The sequence below is a fragment of the Exophiala mesophila genome (assembly GCF_000836275.1).
Source record: "Exophiala mesophila strain CBS 40295 unplaced genomic scaffold supercont1.2, whole genome shotgun sequence".
Classification (NCBI taxonomy): Eukaryota; Fungi; Ascomycota; class Eurotiomycetes; order Chaetothyriales; family Herpotrichiellaceae; genus Exophiala; species Exophiala mesophila.
In genome coordinates this window covers 207,082-223,716 of record NW_015622505.1, presented here as the reverse complement: position 1 = coordinate 223,716, position 16,635 = coordinate 207,082, and the positions used below count along the sequence as shown (strand labels likewise).

At 51.3% G+C, this 16,635-nt stretch overlaps 4 protein-coding genes across 4 annotated transcripts; 3 read left to right on the top strand and 1 right to left on the bottom strand.

Annotated features, from left to right (window-relative positions):
• Positions 1 to 2,044: 2,044 nt before the first annotated feature.
• On the top strand, positions 2,045 to 3,707 carry PV10_02007 (uncharacterized protein; the record flags this gene model as incomplete). Its single annotated transcript, XM_016366275.1, has 3 exons — positions 2,045 to 2,204; positions 2,264 to 3,141; positions 3,191 to 3,707. 3 exons carry the CDS (start codon positions 2,045 to 2,047, stop codon positions 3,443 to 3,445), a joined length of 1,293 nt encoding a protein of 430 aa, XP_016225793.1. The 3' UTR covers positions 3,446 to 3,707.
• Positions 3,708 to 3,936: 229 nt separating this feature from the next.
• On the top strand, positions 3,937 to 4,613 carry PV10_02006 (uncharacterized protein; the record flags this gene model as incomplete). The annotated part of the gene is made up of 3 exons (XM_016366274.1): positions 3,937 to 3,996; positions 4,108 to 4,219; positions 4,298 to 4,613. 3 exons carry the CDS (start codon positions 3,937 to 3,939, stop codon positions 4,483 to 4,485), a joined length of 360 nt encoding a protein of 119 aa, XP_016225792.1. The 3' UTR covers positions 4,486 to 4,613.
• On the bottom strand, positions 4,475 to 7,918 carry PV10_02005 (uncharacterized protein). Its single transcript, XM_016366273.1, has one exon. The coding sequence runs from the start codon at positions 7,862 to 7,864 to the stop codon at positions 4,691 to 4,693; it is 3,174 nt and encodes a 1,057-aa protein (XP_016225791.1). The 5' UTR covers positions 7,865 to 7,918; the 3' UTR covers positions 4,475 to 4,690.
• A 494-nt stretch (positions 7,919 to 8,412) lies between these two features.
• PV10_02004 (uncharacterized protein) lies at positions 8,413 to 16,523 on the top strand. The gene has a single exon (XM_016366272.1). The coding sequence runs from the start codon at positions 8,760 to 8,762 to the stop codon at positions 16,167 to 16,169; it is 7,410 nt and encodes a 2,469-aa protein (XP_016225790.1). The 5' UTR covers positions 8,413 to 8,759; the 3' UTR covers positions 16,170 to 16,523.
• The last annotated feature ends 112 nt before the right edge of the window (positions 16,524 to 16,635 follow it).

Genomic DNA, 16,635 nt, shown 5'->3' with positions numbered 1-16,635 from the left:
TCACAGTCTTATCTGATAAGTCGTTCATTAACCGAATTGATGCAGGCAACAGCCGTGTCCACAAAGTCTAAGTAGAGTGCCAGGATGTGAAGCAAATCATGTTCAAGTTCTGACGTGGCCCACGACCCTGTTCATGCAGGCCGTTGACCAGTCCAAGGTAACAGTGACTCACCGTCCCTACAGGCTGGCGTGGCTGGAGTGGTTTCAGTAGTGAATTGGCCGAGTTCGGAGCAGATGGAGGGTCCAGACCTCAAGGATGGTGACACTCGCTCTGAGATTTTGGATCAAGATGTTTCTTGGAACCGTATGATCCGCCGTACTCACCAAGACTCTGAAAAGGTGATTTTGGTCTTGGCATGACATCAGATGGAGTCCCTCGATTCTTTCGGCAGGAGGTGAGAAACACAGCTTTTGCCTCAAGACGTACGCCCAGCAGAGAGACTGACGGGACTTTTCGTACTGTCATCAAATGCTTCTCTCAGGATTTCTGATTATAGACAATAGCCCTATGATGCCCAGTCTCGGCGCCACGTTGCTATGGTAAGTTTGGGGATGTGTCTGTGGGTTTTCGTTCCATCCGATCAGGAACCACAGACATAGGACCATCGACTACGTAATTGATGGCCATGTATTCATCCAACTTCTGTGCCCCGACCACTCTTCTGATATTTAGATTTCATTTGTTCTGTCTTCACCAAGGGTTGATCTTTCTTCGACTGACCGTTTCCCTCGCTTCAATCTCTTGACTTGACCATGTCCCGAGACACTGTTCGATTGTTTGTTTTGGAGACAGACGAGCCTCACCCAGAGACACAGGTCGAACGGGGCAGTTTTGGCGACGTCCTCCATGAGCTGTTCACTGAGGCCGGCAGTCTTCACCGTCCGCCTCTCCAGGTGGAGACTGATATGCATTTTGTAGTGGAAGATGGTTCTGAAGACGCCGGCCACGTCCCGACTGCGGATGAGATCCCGGAAGACACAAGAGCGATCCTGATCACGGGAAGCATGTACGATGCACATGGCGACGACGAGTGGATCCTCAAGCTGGTCAAGCTCTTGCAACAGCTGTGGATGGAACGACCTCATCTGCGATTCAGCGGCGTTTGTTTTGGACATCAAGTGCTCTGCCGAATGTTGGGAGGGGTGGTGGAGTCTCATCCAGACGGCCACTGGGAACTGGCACATACCGATATCGACTTGACAGACGTGGGCAGGCAATTGTTTCGAACTGACAAGCCAACCATCCACCTTCACCAAATGCACCAAGATCATGTGACCACGGTCCCGTCACACAGAACCACCAAATTGCTCAACCCAAGCGACCGGGTTGAGGTTTGGGGCACAACAGATCACACCGAGGTTCAGGGGATTTACCTGCAGGATCGTCTCTTCACTAGTCAGGGACATCTTGGGTTCGACGAAAAGATGGTCAAGCGACAGGTGGATCTGAGAATTGAGAATGGAGGAATCAAAAACACCGAGTTTGCCGAGCGCCGCAAGGAAACGGCGGAACTGGAACACGATGGCGTGGTTGTGGCAGCGGCGATCCTCAGACTTTTTCATGGAGAAGACAGAGGTATTCCATAGAGTCGGCAGAGAGCTGGGAGGTTGTAGCTTGTGCGCCTGGACTACTTTGAACAATAGAAACACGGCTTGTCAATCCCTAGATCGATTGGAGGATTTGAGGCTAACTAAGATAAGGTGAACTGCCTAATATGGTCGCTCGTATACTCGTATAACCTAGACCATGATGAGTGTATCGTACATGGGAACATGGGTTACCCCAAAGGTGGATCTGCGACCCCTCGACCATCATGGGCCCTCGGGTTGTAAGGGCCGAAGGGCGGAGAAGACCAATACAATGACACTTTGCTGGTGGAGAATAGCGACGGACAAGTACAACGGAGAATGGATCGCGCCAGATGATCAGGAGTGTCATGTGTACATCGCTCTCGCATCGCTCTCTATCGTGATATTAAATACCATCTTCTCCTAGAGTGCAACAATCATTCGGATTTGATTCATTGTGGTGATACGAGTCAACATGGTCAAGATTGACCTTTGGGCAGCCGTGTCGCTGTTCGCTTTGATTTCAACAGTGCAGAGCGATGCTAGTGACTTTCTTGACCAGGCCATCGAGTTGATGGAGTCGAGCCCATTGCTTGACACGCACATTGACTTGCCTCAGATCATCAGGAGTTTGCGTATGATGACTCTCCGTTCTGTCATGGAATGAGCGAGGGCTAATTGACACATCGACTAGATCGACGACCACTGGACGCATTGCCTCAGCTGAACAGCTCTTTTCCCGGGCATGTCGACATTCCCAGAATGAGAGAAGGTCGACTGGGAGGGGCCTTTTGGACTGTCTGGGCGCCATGCTACGATGTGGTGGACGAAGACCCTGGCGCGGATTTCAACACGCCGACTAATGGGTTGAGAGACGCGTTGGAAATGGTGGACATTATCCAGAACATGATCGCCCGACATTCGCAGGACCTACAGTATGCCAGGACATCTTCCGAAGTATGGGATGCGTTCAGGGCGGGCAAAATCGCATCGCTCATTGGTATGGAGGGCACTCACTTGCTCGGAAACTCGCTGGGGGCACTACGCATCTTTGGTCAACTGGGCATTCGCTATCTGACCCTGACTCATACCTGCCACAGCGCATTTGCTTCTTCAGTGGGACCTGGCACACCACTGGACGACGTGCACGAGGGGAATGGGCTGTCCCAGCTGGGGAGAGAGCTGGTGAAAGAACTGAACCGCCTGGGGATCATGGTGGATCTTTCCCACACCACTCCAGCAACCATGAAACAAGCCATTGAGCTGTCTGAGGCTCCGGTGGTGTGGACCCATTCAGGAGCGCGAACGCTCTGGGACCACCCAAGAAACGTGCCAGATGATGTGCTCGCATTGATTGGAGATGGACCCGGCCAGAAAGATGGCGTTGTTCAATCCATCTTCTTCCCACCCTTCCTCGGCCCATACCCGGGAACCAACACGACGCACGTCGCCAACCACATTGAGTATATCGCGGGCAAAATTGGGAGAAACCGCGTCGGGATCGCGTCAGACTACGACGGAATGTATCTCACAGCAGAAGGACTGGAGGATGCCAGCAAATACCCCAACATCGTAAGTAGAACATGGATGAAATAAAATATGCTTTTGCTGACCCAAACAGGTGGCTGAGCTTCTGTCTCGAGGATGGACGCCAGAGGAGATGCGCGGCGTACTTGGCGGAAACCTGATGAGGATCATGGATCAAGTTGACGCTGTCAGTGAGAGACTGAAAGATCGTCTACCCTCGTCGGCCATCTGGGAGAAACGAACAGACCTGCCATCTACCAAATGGGGAGGTGGAGGGAGTCACGTCTATTGGCCTGAAGACGTGAAGGTCAAGGTGGAGAAGATGTACCTGCGTCACGACGAGTTGTAGAGGAACTGGTGGTTGATTTTGACAACGACTTTGGGGGCATTCTGTGATGGTTATCGCGCCTGCCTGCATAAGCTACGTACGCAATCCTTATCGGAGCCGGAAGAACTCATCCCCGCAAAAACGGTCAACCTCCAGATTTCAACACCTCGGCACTTGTATGTCTGCCATGATGACAGCCAACAAGTACGAGGTAGTAAGCCGCACTGGGGTCTGGGGAGCGTGTCAAGAGCTGAAAGAAGGAGATGAAGAGAGGAGTCGACAGAGACAAGTCTTGATTTAAGACAGCCACAAAAGCTATTGTTGTAATTGAATTGAGTTGCCCAACTTTTCTCCTGGTTTCCCTTCCGAGGCTCTTATTGAATTGATTGATCGCTCTTGCCCTTTCACACTTTTCACCTCCTCACTTTCCATTCTTGTGACATTCTCACTTTCCATCTGCACATCTCCCTCAGGCTACTGCCACCACCACCCCCACCACCACCATCATCATCATGTCTCGCATTGCTCTCGCCGCAAGCATCATCAATGGCCTGATCGCTGCCGGGCATACTGTAAGCCATCTCCCTCTCTCCCCCAACTAAACCACATCACATGCCCACATCGACCAATCTTGCTGCCACCTTTCCCCATGATCCTAGGCTGATTACCTGACAACTCCACAGGTCAAAGGATTTGAAATCTTTGCCAGTCCAACGTGGAAATCCCTCCCCAAACTCTTGTTCGCCTACGCTCGTGTCGGGTGGTATCAAGGATCCGTCTTCTTCGCCATCGCTGGTACGCATACCCACGCTATTTCCCCACATTCCTTCCTTGTTCAAGGTCTGTCCTGCTCACCATTCGATTGATCTAAAGGTCTTTACACATACCAGCTGTCACAACGCTCGCCTGCAACTTGGACAGGCATCGACCGTATTATCGTCGGTATGACCTCTTTGCTTTATCTCGGAAGCAGTGCCTGGTACTACAAGAACGGAGATGGCGCTACCGGTACCCTCGTGGCCGTTGCTGGCGCCGTTCAAGGTAGTATTTTGACTTCGTGAGTCGCGCAGGAAACATACATGTCGCTGTCACAGAACCCATTGGAGATGCTCTAGCAAGTCGGTCCATCGACCTGAACAGACGCCCATTCTGGTCTTATACCGCGAAAGCTACCGAACCACAACTTGTCATGTATACAATCCTGCACAAACATTCTCTCCCGTCATGCCACACTTCTCGCTTCACATTCCATACTTTCCCATACTTTCAGATTCTCCAAGTGAAAATGTTGATTCCCTGATCAATCGCCTCCGGCCTCGCCTTCATTAAAGCCCCACATTCGCCTGGTAGGGAGCTCATTTGCCGTTCAAACCGTTTAAACGGAGTGTCAGCCTCCTGCCACCAGGGCTGCATGGGCCGAGCCTTTGTCTGTGTGGGAGAATGACTCTGCGCTGCTTTACTTTCAAGACGTGCCTCCGAATGCATTCTGCTGTTGACTGGAGCAGCTCTCGGTTCTGGCGACGACAAGGCGGCGGCAGTGATGGTGAATGTTTTTGGCATTGTCCGCGGTGTCTTCCGGACATGGTTTCGCACAGACTCGGGAGTCTGTACTTTGGAAATAGGTAAAGGATCGCTGCGCCGATCGACCCGGCCACCTTCGATGCCTTTCCGGGAGCTGACGCTGGCTGCTTGGAGATGCGACTGTGGAACGCTGCTTTGGAGCTTCTGACGAGGCAATGGCGTCCCCAGGTCTGGCGACTCGGCGCCCAACCTGCGCCGTAAAACTTGTGCCCCAGGCGTTTGGGTCATGACCTGTGATTGTTCAGTGCTAGTCCCCGCTACATGGCTCGTCGGTCCACCCTGGCTGTCACTCCAACTACCGTCCATCCCGTATTCCAAGTGTCGAGGCATATCATCCTCGGACATATCGAGGGGTAACGGCCTCTTCTGTGGCCTCGGCACCGGCGCTTGCGATTCCTCCCAACGGAGGGCTTCAAGAGTGATCAAACCTAGGACGTGCAAAGGACGCGTGATACGTTGATTATAAAATTCGTGAAAGCTCATGGCGTCCTCGCAATCGTCGACCTCATCCGCCTTGTACGCACGATAGGTGTGATAGTGATGAAAGATGGCGTCGTCAAACAAAAAAGGATGAAATCCTTTGCCTGAAAGAGATGTACGCCTTAACAGCCGCATTGCCTGTTGGAAATGTGATAAAGATCCAGCGTACTCTGGATAAGCCGCCTGATATTCGCTAAAAAGCTGTCGCTCGTAAGTTGAGCGTAATTGTAGAGACGTCTGAGGCGCTTCAACATCAGTGCGGTGTGTTCGCACGACAGCCTGGCCCTCTTCATCGTCTCCATACGTTTGGAGAATCGATGTTCGAGCTCCTGGGAGTGACTGTGATGACATACGACTTCTGGATATTGTGCCCGCCAACGGGTTTGAGGCTGCCCTGGAGGCAGAACTGTCAACACGAGTGTGCAACGAATCTTGTCTGCGAGTGGCAGGTTTCTTCCACTTGGTGAGATGTTCCCGGCGGTGAACTCGTAGTTCTTGGGCTATGACGGCAAGATCTGGGTCCCGGATTGAGGATGAGGGCAAAGTCTGAGCAGGCCGTGGGTGCTTGTGACTTGCTGGTGCATCTTTCTCCTCGCTAGCTCGTTTTCGACGGAACTCGTTGCTGCTATTGTTCTGTTCAATAGTCTGAGGAAGCGCAGAGAGGTAGGACTGAAGGCGACTCATTCCGTGCTTGTCGTTGGAGGGTCCTGAAGAGCTGTCGGGAAGTATGGCGTGGTCTGGAGGGCTGGATCCTATCTCATAATCCTCAGACATCTCGAGGTTTGGGGCTGTGGTCCATATTTGCATCGATTCGGTCCCTTGATCGGAGGAGGCTAGGGGTTTTCCGGCATGCACAGCTGACAGGCCATAAGCTTCGCTCTTCACCTTTGGCGACGCTATATTCTGAGCAAAGTCGTGGCGTTGGGTTCCGCCTGGATGCTGAAACTGTATTCCTCGGCTAAGTCCTGGGGAAGCAGGATCGTTGCTGGGGTATGGCTGCGAACGAACTACTTCTCCAAGGGTCGTGTTGTCGTCGAAGGTGCCTGGAACGAAGGCTGTTGACACAGGCTCATCGGCCGGGAGACTGCGGTGTCTTCCTGGCTGGTCTACGTGTTGGATTGAATCCTGATCAGCAGGGACTTCCTTCCCAGGGCGTGGCGTTTGTTTCACCTGGACCTTCTGGATAGCTCCGCCAGCCAGATGAGGATTTGTTCCATCCATTCGCATATCTTGCTCAATTGTCACTGGGACTGTCGGCTGAGGCATTTCATCACGTGGGCTGGCTACACGCAGCTCTTGTGGAGGACTTTTGCACGATTGGCCATATTCTGGAGCTTCATCAGGCTTTGGATGTTCGGGCTGCGTGAGATTATTCGAGTCGGGACTCGTGTTTGCACATGGATCAATAATAACATTGACGTTCTGATTCTTCTCATCTCCGTCCGAGGCCTTTTCCTCTGTGCGCTCAGACATAGTGTTGGGCTTGCTTGAAAGCTGGCTTCCTGGCTTGGGGAGAAAGGTCGTCCTGTCGTTCGTAAATGCCGGCAACTGTAGTGGACTGGAGTCAGGTGGCAGATGACCAAGTGCATCCTCACTATCGGTGCCTGACGACTCATCGTCCCTGTTTTCGAAAGCTGCATGATCAGCAAGTCTGTTCCGACGATCTTGGGTTGGGGGACTGGAGGACCATGCCACTGCTGACTCGTCAGAATCATCGGAATCGTCATCGGGATGCTCAGGTAGAGCAGGTCGCGCAGGTAGTTGTATTTCGGAGGCTTGCTTCGGTGACGATAAAGGGGAATTTAGGATAGAAGGGCGGGGCTCGACTTTATCAGATTGGCCTTCGGCCTTCAAAGACAACTCTTGCAGCAAATTGGGAGGCACATCTCCTGGTAGGTTGGGCTGGCCAACAATAGCTGGTCGCCATGCATTGTCTGAGTCTAGTATTGCTTGTTGATCTTTCGGGATTATTGATATGTAGCAGGGCAACAGCCTTCCCTGGAGGGATTCTTGCCGCCAGCGCCTGAAGTGGCCGATGAGTTGGCAAGGGAGCTGTGCAGGTATCTGGGATGATGCATTGTTGGAGTCGTTGCTAGGCAGTTCCAAGTGTAGTTGATCGGATGGGTTGTGCTTCGCGGTGACCTCAACCTCCTCTTGCCCCTTTTCAATATCTTTCGGAGGCGGTGCGTGGTTTGAACCGGCAAATTGTCTCTCACGCTGAGTTGTGGGGTTTGCCTGTGAAATGGAAGAGGGTGCATTCGAGAGTAGTCTTTTCAGCGAAGTGTTGTCTCGCGAGAGGCTACGACCAGAGGTAATGCTGACGATGGGAGGGAGGATTTGATCAACCACACAGGGCTGGGTTGAGAAAGAACTGGTCATGATGGCTAGAACTTATCAGAGAATATCAAAAGTATTGAATTTGGCCATCTCCGAGACAGAACGGGCCTGGTAGTGGGCGGACAGCCTGACAGCGGACTCGGCAGAAATTGAGGAACGAGATGGAAGAGAGATCTTCGGGGATATCGACATCTGGCTGTGAAGACTCGGCAACTGCAAAGATCCCAGCGAGAACCTATTGTCTTGAGGTGGACGCATACGGGATGCAGACTGGAGGGCAAGTGGCTGGTGTGGTCTTTTTTGTGAATACAACATGTTTGAGGTGTTGAATCTGTTGTATCATGTCATGTTGTTGTGAGGGGTCACGGGATCCACGGTCTGAGGGTATGACGGTGTGGACGGTACACACGCGCGACACGTCTGCTCTTTCCCTCTGTGCCTACCTTCCATCCACGTCGACGCGTTAAAACTAAACTGCGGCAGGTGCAGAAAGCGCGGTGCTCCTGATCACGTGACTATATACTCCGTAGATGAATTACGCCACCACGACATCCGCCACTTCTCCCCGCATAGCCACATCTGTCACTGCCAACTGCCAACTGCTAACTGCTTCAACCGTCTCTCACTGTCGCCTTCAACCTAGAACCTGCGTTCTTCACAAGGACACTCGTCGTAGACGGTCTTGTAGACAACGCGTCCCGCTCGCAGAGATCTCTCTTGTCGCCAGAATATACACTTGGTCACGTTCTCTGCTGTATGCACGCCACGATCACGTTGTTCGTCCAAGTCTCATTTGCCTGGATGCTGACCATGCCCTTCGGCGAATCATCAATGACCACACCACAACGACTATGGTCATGAGTATGAACTCCGCTCGCCTGACTTATAAAAAACCTCCTGGCTGCGGAGCCTCCGGGCTGACTAGAGCAACAACAAAATGCCTTCCACCATCCCAGATAACCAGAGTCCGTCGGCCTCCTCCATCTTCCTCCCTCTCGGTCGCAGGCCCCGTAAAGACTCAAAGTCCTCGTTATCTAGCGACCTCGATCAAGGAGCTCTCAACCAGGCCCTCAACACCATCCACTCGGCCGCATCCCAATCCAACAACTTGACCGTATTCAACGAATACACCGACCCTCCACCAGCAACATCCCCCACAGAAAATCGGACCTTGGCTGGTGACATTCAGGGCGGGTTATCAGGATTATACAACAAGATCAAAGCAACTGTTGGAGCAGCAAAGGAACCAGTCGAGCAGAATGATTCTGTTCGGGCCACACATGTTCTCACAGAGGACCGTGTTCCTTCTAAGCCGAGTTCAGGCCTGGCATCCAAAGTCCAATCCCCCAGGCTGCTCGCCTTCGACTCCCCAGTGCTGGTTGACCCTCCTTCTATGCAATCTTCCAAGATTTCCTCCAAGGCAACAAGCATAGCAAAGGCTTCTGGCCCTTCGACCCCCGCCTTACGATCACCCACCGGCCCTCCACACCCATCTTCCCACCTCGTCTTCCCTGCTGTTACTGAACTCAACATTCATGCTATTGCCTCTACAACACACAACCGCACCGGTTCAGGACTCGACTTGAACTCCATTCACCATGATGATCGTCTTCACATGTCGTCAGCGGATGGAGATGGCTTACGTCGCGTCTTCTCAAACAATGTCAATGCCGGTGCATCTTCAGACCGTGCCGGACGTATGTTGACGTCCCCACGCTTGGGTCCAACCCAAAGACCCGCTGTACGAGTCATCCCCAGCTCCCACGAGCGCGCTCTGTCCGCTGCCTCAGCCCACAGCCATCTGAGCCATTCCGATTCAATCACTCCATCCACGCTTTCAATCGATGTCGAAGATCGATCTGCATCTCGCGTGACATCGTCTAAACACGAAATGGCCGCAACTCTCAAGCAGCAACACACAAGTCCGCTGGATTTGCTCGCTGAGAATGCAGCTATTTCAAAAACCCCTTCAAGTTCCCACAGCAAAAGTGCAGAGGCCACTGCTCTCAAATCACCGTCGTTGCTCTCCTCAAAGTCGGACCGGAAACACGGTGAAAAGCTCGTTCCCAAGGTTACGCAATCGCGCTTGCCGGGCTTTCGTGCGTCAAGAACATCCTCGTCTGATTCTACTATTCCTGGAGGTCTATCTCGAATCCTGACCGTCGAAACTCGACCGGATTTGAGCGCTGCACCCCCTACGCAACCTCGCCCGATCAACAAGTTGCGCAGCAGGCTGTTGAGCAAAGAATTTTGGATGAGAGACGAGAACGCTAAAGACTGTTTCCATTGTGGCGAGCCTTTCACCACATTCAGACGAAAGCACCACTGTCGCACATGTGGGCAAATTTTCGACAGCAAATGCACTGTTCTCATCACAGGGAGTTATTTTGGTTCCAATAGTGCTGTGCGTGTATGCAAGCCCTGTGAATCCATCATCACTTCTCACGATGACGATGATTCCTCCGACTATTCGGTCGAGGAGTTCGCCCTGACAGATTCAGCCGCACGCCCACGAACCCCTGATCGTCCGCCTGTCAATCGTTCCATTGCTCGGTTTGACGACGACAACGTCTCAGTCATGTCTCAGTCTCTCGAGCAGATGGCAAAGACTCCTATAATGAGCTTTCCCGTCCGTCGCGCTTTTGAAGGTGTCGATGGGTCTTCCGCAGTCTTGGAGTTTGACACATTCGATCGACCTTTGCCTCGCCCCAGTTCTTCAAGATCACTGAAAGCCACCCATTCTATCGGCCATGGCCACAAACGTCATCATTCTCGTCACCAGCATATTCGAAGCTTCAAGGCCTATCACGAAGATCGTGTTCCCTTCCAGCGTCGACTGGCAGATGATGGCCCAAAGGCCGCCAAGACCTCCGCTTTCCACCGAGACAGCATCATCGACCCTGACCTAGCCCAGTACCTTTCCGATGACCCTTCCAGCGAAGACGAGCAATCCGTGATTGATACTGCCGACACGAAGCTATCTCGTAGTGGACCTGATAATGATAGGACTGCTATTGGTGGTCTCCTCGCCGCCGTTAGGAAGGGCCGTTCTCGAATCGGAGATAGGAGCATTGCGGGCTTCCTCAGCTTGGGGAAAGATACAGACGACACCAGCGTCATCAGCTCTCGTCTTGATGCTCCTCGATCTTCGCGCAAGCGCAATCTCAGCGTTTCTAGCAGTATCCACCAACGCTCAACTCCCCGGACCACAAGAGAGAGACTGCAGATCATCGTTCCCAATACCCCCGACGACACAGTAGATGGTACCATTGATACACCTGGACCCTTCCGCGGAGGATCTAGAATGATTCGAAGTGCATCAATGCGCGGCGTTGCGGCTCCGGCTATGGAGTTGAACCGTGCTAGCATCCAGCATGTCCATCGTCTCCTTCAACAATTACTCAAAGATGCCAATGTCAGCAAACTGTCAAGTTGGGAGGATGCCCTGATCCCGATTCTGCTGAAAGCAACCGACGATGTGGATCCAGATGTTCAAGGTGGCGATGATATTGACATCCGAAATTATGTCAAACTCAAGAAAATCCCAGGAGGCAAACCCGGAGACACCGCTTACATATCTGGCCTGGTGTTCACCAAAAATGTTGCTCTGAAAAGCATGCCCCGGTATTATACAAATCCCAAGATCCTCATCATAACCTTTGCATTGGAATATGCTCGACACGAACAGCACTTTATGAGTCTGGATCCCGTCATCCGACAAGAAAGGGAATACCTCGAGAATTTGGTGGGAAGGATTGCTGCACTCAAGCCACACGTCCTTCTAGCCCAGCGAAACATCTCAGGTCTTGCCATTGAGCTTTTGGAGAAGGCCAAGATTACCACCATCTTCAACGTGAAGCCGGCAGTCCTCGATGCCGTATCTAGGTGCACCCAAGCTCGCGTTGCTCATTCAATGGACAAACTCACCTCTCAAGGTTCTCTCGGCACGTGTGATTCTTTTGAGGTCAAGACATTTGTGGCCGACGGACGCAAAAAAACCTATGTCTACCTCTCGGGCTGTCCGCCGCAACTTGGCTGCACAATCGCACTCAGAGGTGCGGATCGACAGACACTTGCCAAAATAAAACGTGTGACAGAGTTCATGGTCTATGTGGTTTATAATCTCAAATTGGAGACGTGCTTGATGCGTGATGAATGGGCATTGATACCAACTACAGTCGGAGACAAACCATCCGAGACTGGCGCAGAGAAAACAACTCTCTATGCAAAGAAACACGGATCCAACTCGGCTTCTGAAGAGGAGGCTAAATCTTCTGCTGAACCACATGGTGCTGCAGAAGTGGAAACAAAGACTGCTGTGGAGGTGGCCACCACGGATATTGCCCTTGCCGAGAAGGAAGATCAATTTAGCCCGGCCGTCAGACTGGACAGTACTGATTTTGCACATATTCCAGATGACATTCCCGTTCCAACGTTCTACGAGGACCTCGTCCTGAAACACGAGACAAGGGTATTATCCGCGTCTCCATTTGTCAGGTTCATGCCGCCGTACCTCTTGATGCGGGCGAGAGAATTGGAAAGGCGCGTTGCTTATTTGAAAAGGCTGCGTGACCAAGACATGTCCGCCGAACAAGCCATCGAAGACAAAGGCAAAAGCAACAAGTTCACTTTGATATCACCCGAAATGGTTCATCGAACGCTCGAAGGTGCCAGCAAGAAAGTTCGGGAGATCATACATGCTGTACATGACGCCGAATACGACAAAGCTGCGCACAATTACGAAACGCAGAAGAAACAATGGGAGACATATCTCTCTGGAAACCGTAACCTCTTTGATCCTTTTGCCCACCAGAACATTGTGGTTCTTTTCAGCCAAGTTTCCACCGAAACCTCCGTGCCATGCTCTGGTCCCGATCTGCTGGCTTTCAGCTTCTATAATGAACATGAAGTGGACGCCGAATTTGAAGCAGATTGCACGCTTGGTCAATACGTGGAAGATCTATGTCTCCGCGCAGACGATACTTGCGCATCTGATACGTGTGAGAAGAAGATGTATGAGCATCACCGGCAATACGTCCATGGCCAAGCGCAGATCACCGTCTTCGTGCAGCCCTATCCTTCCAAAATGCGAGGCTATCACGATGTCATCTTGATGTGGAGTCAATGCAAGATTTGTGGCGTCGAGACCACCGTCACACCCATGTCTCCCAATACCTGGAAGTACTCGTTCGGCAAGTATCTTGAGCTTTCATTTTGGAGCTCGGACCTGCACGCTCGCGCGGGCATATGCCCTCATGATTTGCATCGAGATCATCTGCGCTATTTTGGATACAAGGATTTCGCACTGCGTGTGCACTACGATCCAATTGAGCTCCTCGAAATCATTGTCCCAAGAATGAGGATTACCTGGAAAGTTGACAACGATCTCAAATTCAGAAATGAGCTCTATACTCGTATGGAACACCGCCTCACGCGGTTCATGGGCTCTGTGAAACTACGTCTGAGAAGCATCAATGTCGAGGCTGTTCTTCCAGAGACCCTCGACGAGTGTCGAGCCGAGATCGAACGTTTGACGAAAAAGGCCAACGAAGAGCATGCAGGCATGTTCAAGCAGCTCCAGGAGATATACACCAATTCCCGATACTGGGAAACTATACCCTTCAATGCTATCGTTCGCGCAACGCAGGAAAAGGTCTCCGAATGGGATACAATTTTTGCAGATTTTGAAAGGAACTACTTCCCGTCCGAGAAAGATATCAGAAGGTTAGCAACCTTACAGTTGAAGAAGATTTTTCTGGACCGCGACGTCTCCGTCACTTCCTTAGGTTCCAACGATGAAGGGGGTACTACACCTCCCGCGGACGATGCCAGTGCCGAAAAAGATGCTCTCGCCGATGACCAGGTGGTAGTTCCTGAGATTCAGAAAGCTGCTAAGCTATCGCCGGAAAAGACTCAAAATGTCCTTCAGTCTGTGCTAGAGGAACATGCTTCATCGTCTCCCTCAAAGCACGAACAGCCTTTGCCGGTTGAAGTTAGCAGCTCAGATATACAAACGCTACCCTCAGTTTTGGACGGACCTCGTGATGTGGAGGATGTCAAGCATCTTGACCTAGCGTTGCCGTCAGGCCCGACTCCAGCTTTAGCAACTCATGGCGATTTGGGTGTTCCAGGGACAGTTGCGCTAAGTCCAACTGATCTCACAGTTAATGATACCGCTCACCAGCAGTCACCACCGGTATTGTCAGATGTTGCGGTCATCTCGCTTCCTGACGGCAGTCCGCCAGTGTCCGAGACAAACGAGAGAAGTGGAAATCTCATTACCCCAAAGCCAGACGTTACCTCACCGCGGAGGTTTCGCCGCAGTGAAGAAGGCACAGCAACTTCTCCTGCCTTGGTCCGAGCACAATCTCAACCTGTTGGCTCCGCCACTCTTCGTCTACATTCCAACCAAGCGAGTTCGAGTATAATCTCAGTGGCCAATATCATGAATGGAGGACCCAAAGATCGCCATGCCCTTTCTCCTGGCAGTATCGATTCTGCTTCCAACGCACCCGAAAAGAAGCTTTCTGAACGACTAGGTCTCGGTCAACTCAAGCGGAATACATTTGCTAAGGGACAGTCCTTGATACCACGGGCAATCACCAACCGTAAGGAGTCTCGTGTTTCCAATCTCGCCAAACATTTTGAACAATTGAGTCGCGAATTCGAACGTGAGCGGATCCGCGAGAGAAAGCTTCGTGCCGCTAAAAGTCGTCAATCCCGGTATCCTGCAGCTGCCCCCAAAGCTATCGTAGAGATTTACCAGGATGTAGACGAAGCTGTTGACGAAAAGGGCGACACTGACGATGTTTTTGGCATGGGTGATCATCCAAATCAAGACCCGGGAGCAACGGCAAACACTGCCCAAGGTATGGCCGAGACTGATACGTCTAAGCATGACGGGCCTGGCTTCCACATTGAAGGTATTACAGTTGATGCCACTGAAACAGAGGCGGATATTCATCTCTCTAGCCATGCACCATCTGAGGCAGAGGACCGGAGTGATATTGATGATGCTTCGGAGGAGGTCTTCCTTCCCGACTCGCCAGAAGATCTCCTGCGTCTATCTCAGGAGGATATGGAGATGAAAGAACTTCCGAAGCACGAACGCACGTCATTGATGAAAATGCTCACCAACTTCTGGGCAGAACGCTCGTCAAGTGGTTGGACACCATTGGAATACCCCCTCGCAGCATCAGAGCACATCTTTGCTGATTGTGACATCGTTGTCCGGGAGGACGAGCCAAGCTCAATCATTGCTTTCGCTTTGGACTCACAAGACTACAAGACGATGCTTGCAAATATGCAAGGCCAGGCTCACGACTGCGACGCCCTTGATATCAATGGCCACGATCATTCGGATGCACTCCAGGCAGATGTGATGCACTCGTTGTTACGCAAAACTGGCAGCCATCTAAAATATCAATTCCAGGAAGGCCCCGCCAAGATGCTGTGCAAAATCTTCTTCGCCGAACAATTCGATGCCATGCGCAGGAAATGTGGTGTGGCAGATCGAGTCATCGAATCATTATCGAGATGTCTGAAATGGGACTCTAAAGGAGGCAAGACCAAATCACTTTTTCTGAAGACACTGGATGATCGCTTTGTTTTGAAGTCCCTTTCCCCGATCGAAACACAATCGTTTCTGAAATTCGCTCCCAACTATTTCCAGATCATGTCGGAGGCATTCTTTCACGAGTTGCCCTCTGTCATTGCGAAGATGTTGGGGTTCTACCAAATCATTATCAAAAATCCAGTCACTGGCGTCGAGTATAATTGGTTTCTCGTCCTCATGGAAAACCTGTTTTACGATCGAATACCGACTAGGATTTTTGATCTGAAAGGAAGCATGCGAAATCGCAAAATCAACGCCACAGGGGAAAAGAACGAGGTCCTCCTGGACGAAAACATGGTCGAGTTCATATATGAGTCACCTCTATTTGCCCGCGAACACAGCAAGAAACTCCTGCGACTGTCCGTTCACAATGATACACTGTTTCTCGCCCGACAAAATGTCATGGACTACAGTTTGATGGTGGCCATTGATGAAACTCGCAAGGAGCTTGTTGTCGGCATCATTGACTGCATTAGGACGTACACATGGGACAAGAAACTGGAGAGTTGGATCAAAGATCGGGGCTTCGCTAGAGGCGGCAAGAATCGTCCCACGGTCACCAGTCCCAAGGAATATAAAAGACGGTTCAGAGAGGCCATGAATCGATACGTGCTGGAAGCACCCAATTGCTGGCATCAATTTAAGCCTGTCAGGTTGGAAAGGAAATCGTTGAGGATAGAAGGCGACAAAGATGGCGATAAAGGAGAAAATGAGCTTCAGGTCCTAGGGTGACAACGAGTACAGGAGGATCATTATCCAATATTATAAAGAAAGCCATCTCCTACTCGGCTTGGGCACTCTGCACACGAAGATACGTATTTAAGCTTAGCCCAGCATAGCATAGCGACTGGGATTGCCTATGTCGCTTGGTTGTTTATTTTTGGCAACGACAAGAACACAATTCTGGGTATCAAAAGTCGATATCTGGCTTGTCTGCGCCATGTTGAATGGTTGTCCCTCAGATGTAATGGTTGTCTGTCTATTCTCCTACTTAGGGTGTGCTAGAGATGTTTGTGACCATCACTTCCAGGCTGATACGCTACCCCTGCCATCAAGCATATATTCCTTAATACATCTACGTCTAATACTGACTCGACTTTTCAATAACATCTCTCCCTACGTCCCAGTCACAAAAGACAAAGAACTCGATCTTATGGAATCAATGTAGCATCTGACACAACTCGTCATTTTACTTGAC

Coding starts and splice junctions, on each gene's coding strand:
- PV10_02005 (XM_016366273.1), bottom strand. CDS start 7,864: ATGACCAGTTCTTTCTCAACCCAGCCCTGTGTGGTTGATCAAATCCTC.
- PV10_02004 (XM_016366272.1), top strand. CDS start 8,760: ATGCCTTCCACCATCCCAGATAACCAGAGTCCGTCGGCCTCCTCCATC.